General features: G+C 27.8%; 1 protein-coding gene across 1 annotated transcript; it reads left to right on the plus strand.

Annotated features, from left to right (window-relative positions):
* Positions 1 to 1,614: 1,614 nt before the first annotated feature.
* On the plus strand, positions 1,615 to 2,270 carry LOC124916795 (dirigent protein 1-like). Its single transcript, XM_047457557.1, has one exon. It carries the CDS (start codon positions 1,620 to 1,622, stop codon positions 2,190 to 2,192), a length of 573 nt encoding a protein of 190 aa, XP_047313513.1. The 5' UTR covers positions 1,615 to 1,619; the 3' UTR covers positions 2,193 to 2,270.
* Positions 2,271 to 6,283: the final 4,013 nt, after the last annotated feature.

Genomic DNA, 6,283 nt, shown 5'->3' on the forward strand with positions numbered 1-6,283 from the left:
TATAATCGTAATCTCGAGTCTTCACTGGATAATCTGTCTTTACCACAATTTTATATTTTTGTTCTTATTTATATATTTTTTCTTATATTCTCACAAAATTATGCTAAAATCCATTAAATTGGACTTTCATATTTATTTTTATTTATATAGTTAATTTTTTATTATTTAAAACCTTATTAATTTTATTCTCACGCGCGTTTTCTTAACATATTTTTTTAATTTGAATATTATTATATTTTATTAGGTTTCGTATATTTATTTTATTTTAGTAAGGGTATTCTTGGAACGATTTGATTAATATGTTTACCCTATTATCCGTATGAGTGTAATACCTATAACTTTTTTAGCCCCGTAGAAAAAAAAAATCCTGGATTCACCCTTGAGACCGAGGGCCCTCTACACTAGATCGAGGAATTCAGCTGGTTCGATTTCTGACTAAGAAAATTGAACCCTTCCTTGCACCAGACCGAGGAATTATGCCTCGACCGAGAAATTCACTACACTCGACCAAGGAATTCTAGCCTTGACCAAGAACTCCCCTACACCCGACCGAGGAATTCTAACATTGATCGAGGATCCCTCACACTCGTTCAAGAGTCTAGCGCCCACGACCGAGGAGTTTCAACCCGTGATCGAGAGGACCGGTCCTAAGACTTGTTTGTTTGGAATTTTAATTTTAAAATTCGTTTTTTTTAATTAGAAGTCCCATACCATTTTCTAACAATATGAAAAAATAGAAAACAATTTAAAAATATTTTTAGAATATTTTCATAAAAAATATTTTGATAAGGGCCTATTTTAATTTATTTTTAGATTCTAATGCCTTAAACTGATATTTTTCAGTTACCTTTCTCGATAAATCATCGACATTAATCGCTGGTTTTAGCATTTAAATATTATTCTACAATTTTAAATTCAAGAGAAACATGTTCATATTTAGAACTTAAAAAATAATTAGTCAAATAAAACGTAATAAAACCATTTTTTCAAAAGCCAAGATTTTATAAAATAAATACTATTTTTTAAGGGATACAGAGAGAATGAAGTGTGAAAATGTCTTTTCGCCAAGTATCACCAAATATCAAACTGAAAAGAATCTCTAATCAAATATACTTATATACATGTATGACTAGGTAAACTAGTAATGGTGTTATTTACCATCATAAATTCCAAACTTCTTTCCTCATACCAAACTCTATCGTGAGCATTAAGACCACAATATAATTTTAAGTATTAAAGGAAATTTAAGAATATATATAACAAAAGATAAATAAAAGAGAGAGAATGAGTGTATATATTAATATATAAGATAATTATATAAATACTTATATTATTAATTTTGTTTTTTTAATATATATTTGATTACGATAACTATTTATATAACTTTACATAGTAAGACATATCTGATAGGATATATTAGTTTTTATAAATATATGGTCTGATTTATAGTAATTTTAAAAATCTCTAAAACAATCAAAATCTTAAAAAGGGTAAATTATCTGGGGATTTACTCAATCTTTCTATTAAATATAACGTATAAACATTGACTATATATTCTGGTAACACTGAAATCATAAAGCTGGAAATAGAAAATACAAATTACAAAAGAGATGGGAAATATGAGCACATTAATGGTGTTACTGGTTATTTTCTCTATAATAATGAAATCTTTGCCGGCAGCTAAATCCGTCGCAGAAGATCCCGAGTCGGTGGAAACATGGTTCAACAATCTCGACACCAAGAAAGAAAAAGTGACGAAACTTCATTTCTTTTTCCATGACACTGTCGGTGGCCCAAACCTTACGATGGTGAAAGTGGCGCAAGCCCCCACTTTCAGCGATAAATCTCCAACCAATTTCGGGTATGTCAACGTGATGGACGATCCATTAACGGCTGGTCCAGATATTAATTCCGAGTTATTGGGACGAGCCCAAGGAATCTACGTATCCTCGGATCTTAACGAGGTAAAGTTTTTGATGACTCTCAACTATGTATTCACTTCCGGACCTTTCAATGGTAGCACTTTAAGCATTTTGGGTTGTAACCCAATTATGCATACTTACCGAGAAATGCCCATTGTTGGTGGCTCGGGCGTTTTTCGGTTGGCGAGAGGAATAGCCACGGCTAAGACATATTCGATTCAAGGGCTGACTGCAATCGTTGAGTATCATGTTGTGGTTCTTCATTATTGAGTGAAGTTCATTTAGATTTTTAAAGTGTTAGTTTTAATTTATAGTTGTTCATTAAATGACTTGAGTTTTGAATATTTTTATATGAATGTGTGTTTGGTTGAGAATTTGTTGGTTTTCATTCAATATTTGTTTGAGTTTTGATTCAAAAGGTTTTGAAAACGAGATTAAAATTTGTTCAATTACTTGTATTGTCTTAACTACCACTTAATTTCTACTTTATGTTAAAGATTTTTCTTGCTTTTTAAGGCTCCAAGTTATTTATTTTTTTATAAGTGAATATCATGGTGTGTTAATAATTTGATATTTCTTGACACACACACACAATTATGGAGACATAAACAAAGAGTTCTAATTTATTGAAAGTTTACCCAACTATAACATCCCAAATATTTTTATTTTCATTTTTCATCTTTAAATTATATAATCCATAATAAAACTTATTTATCTTTAAATTATATGTATACATTGTTTATAATTCAAGACTTACCCATTATATATTTTAAAAATAAAAATAAATAAAATATGATTATACCTCAAAATACAAAACTAAACCTTATACTAAAGGTAATAAAGTAGAGTTGTTAATGTAAAATAATGTGGATTACAAATTAGACAACAATCTAGAGAGTTGAGGATATTTAAATTATATGATGAAATGTCCATTATGTACAATGTTTTATTGCACAAATTGTGGAAATGTCAAATTCATGATGAAAGTTTGATTTAATACAAAAAAAAAAAAAAATTAAACCACGATCCTTCAAGGAGTTCATATCCTTCCGAATTCCGATAGTATATACGTGGTAACTCTAACTATACATTTTTAGTTTAGTTGTACGTATTTAATTCATCAATTTATTAGCGTTTTTAATTATATTGATTTATTTGTTAATTATATATATATATATATATATATATATATATATAATTAAAATATATGAATACAAATAAATAAAATACCATATTTTAATTCCAAACAAAAGATAAACTAAAAAAATTGAAAATCATATACTAGCCAACAAATGAGTTGTGCATATGTATTAGCTTTGACCACATTCAATCTCATTTCTTAGGCCAAATGTAACAAAAACAAAAAATCATAATTTATCGACCTTTTTATCTATTTTGCAATGATCCTCAAAGTTATATCTTGAATATCATCTATCTTTGTTTTAAGCAACATATATACAAGAATATTATGTGCATCCCCTGTAATGTTACTTAAATTTTTAATAATCAATCATATTATCATTTTTGTATTAAATGACCTGACACCCACTTTTATTTAAAGTATTTTAAGTGAAAATTGAAATTTTTGTTCTCTTAATAAAAATTTATTATCATCTATCGATCGATGTGACAACTGACTTGGTAACATTTAGACTGCAATTTTTATAAAATCTCATCAATATTTCTCCTCCTTAATTTAAAACTGTCAAGTAGGAAATTAAAAAAAAAAAAAATTAGTAAGACTCTTCCAACGAGGGCAGGTAAGAATAAACAACTTAAAAACAAAGATTTATTATCAATTCGAGGGCAAGTTTAGGATTTAGGATTTATTCCTATTTATATATCCAAAGTCAGAGGACAATCGAGTTAATTACATGTTATTGGAGCAGTATTAGGTAATTTTTATCATTATTAAGTATCTCTATACAAATCTTTAGAAGAGACTAATTATAAGAATAATTTAATCTAATCATCATGCCAATCTTGCTTAATATTAATTAAATGTTCAGGATATTCTGCAGCTTTTTTTATTATTATTTTTAATGTATTATTATCTTATTATTTTTTAATTATTATAAAATTTAATATTTAAATACAATAAAATATTATAATAATTGAATTAATTAAAAATTCAAATAATTTCATTTTTAAATAGCTTGATATTGGATAATTTAAAAAATAATAATAATCTTGTTGGTATATTATAATATCACTTTAATCATTTTCCCAAAAACAATATCATTTTAATCAACAAATTGCTTATTTTATCAATAAAAATGTTAAAATTCTTTATTTTATTTTTGTTAAATTGAAATTTTAAATAAAATAAAATATTTTAATAATTTATTTTAAACAAACCTCATATAACTTTTTTTTTTTTTCTACGTTTTCTTATAACACTCAAAAAAAATCTTAAAACCTAGGATCAAAAAAGCTCTAATCTTAGAATGTGTTTGAAGTAAGTTATTAGATATTTACCCAAAATCCATACCTAAAATATTGTTTTTCAACCATTCAATTATTGAATTCTTTTTCAATTATTTTTTTTATTTTATAAATTTTAAATACAAAAAGAGATTATAAATAATTCAAACAATTAAAAATCTAAATAATTTATTTATTTATTTATTTTGAAAATGGTTAAAACAATTTCATTAAAATTTCAAAAGTAAGAGGGTTAAGGATCAAAGACAAATCTAACTACGACTAAAATAACCTAATTAGTAGCAATCAAACATACAAATAGATATTACAAACAAATATTATAAATTGTATCAAATCCTAATTATCACGGTCAGGATTTTTATTTTCATACCAACTATTGTATCAACATGTTGTCTTCCTCTTCCTCTTGTCTTTCCTCGTCCCCTTCCTCTTGTTGTGAAAGGGGATGAACTGAAGAGGTTAATGAATATTGTCTTTTCTCATTTTGATTTCTATCTTTATATGAACTCGTTCTGATTTGATAGAAAGAATTATTTTTTAGAATTACCGGGTTCTTCACCTTGTTGATCTCCCTTCAGCTTCAGCTTTGAAATCCTCGACAACTTTGGATTCTTCTGTATCAACATTGGAATTCTCTTATTTCTCTTGATTAGTCTGAGCATCTTCCTCTATGTTTTCATCAATAGCCACTTCAACTTGATTTGATTGCGATTACTCAATTATCTCTTCAACATGATTAGGTTGGGGTTCCACCTCCTTCTTCGTACTGCTTTCTTCTTGTACATAATTTTCTTTATATTTTGTTTCTTGTTCTTTAACCACATTTTTCTCTTTGATTATAGGCACATTTGTTTCATTTTTCTGCATCTTTACTTTCTGAATTTTGTGAATTTTCTAATCTTCTTCTTTAGCCAAATCACATTTTGGGCTTTCATGTTGGAAGGTATTTTAGAAAGAGCATATGTCTGACTTCCACTCATAAGTGATTTCCATGACAGTAGTTTTACCTTTTTTGTCTATTACTTTCATACTTTTCGATAGTGTGCTTTTATGATGCGCCTCAATGTTAATTCTAGAAAATGATAGGTGTTCTCCTCTTTCAGTAATTGGGTCTATGTATAATGATATACCCAATAAACCTGCAAAATGACTAAGCGCTTCAGAATTGTACATATGTGCAATTATATTTCAGAGAGCTTGAACCATATTTGTGCAGTTTCTTTTGGCTTACTCAATATGTTGTCTTTAGACCATTTTTCCAACTTCATACAGTTGGATCCTATATATGTATGCTCATTTCCTAGAATTTCCTCCAGATTAGATCCCTTCTTAAATTTAAGGAAATATAAATCATGGTCATTTGTTCAAATCTTCTCCGGTTCTTTCCTTCCCATTGCTTCAACAGTGCCTCATTAGTGATTGGGAAAGATACTCTATTTTTCCCTACGTAGTTTCCCACTATATTTTCTCATTCCTTTATACAGTTTCCTCTACTTTAATAGGTAGTTTAAATTCAAATGGAGAATTTAGTACCTCTATTTTTATCTGTGTATTGCCCAAATAGATTTTCTCTTTATAGACATGATCTTCTGACTTTTTTGCATTGTTCTTTTACCAAACTTCATTAGTTTTTCATGTCGAGTTGCTCCTGATAGTAAATGACTCAGATTTGAGAGCCTTCATTATCTCCTTCATTGTAGCAACAGACCATTAAACGATTTCTTAATATTCTTCTTTTTTTAGCAGATTCCAGTCTTGAAGATGGTGGATGTTGAGTTGAATTGTAATCGGTTGTGCTTTGTTCTTATTAATGACAATTTCTCATATTTTGGCTTGCATAAGGAACTTTATAATCTAATTCTTAAGCCAAACAGATTAGCTCTTTCATTATAGCGTATCTTCTAAGCTCCTTTATT

Source organism: Impatiens glandulifera, chromosome 9, assembly GCF_907164915.1.
Source record: "Impatiens glandulifera chromosome 9, dImpGla2.1, whole genome shotgun sequence".
NCBI lineage: Eukaryota > Viridiplantae > Streptophyta > Magnoliopsida > Ericales > Balsaminaceae > Impatiens > Impatiens glandulifera.

What these genes read in the sequence shown, in the direction of transcription:
- LOC124916795 (XM_047457557.1), top strand. Translation starts at nt 1,620, where the DNA reads ATGAGCACATTAATGGTGTTACTGGTTATTTTCTCTATAATAATGAAA.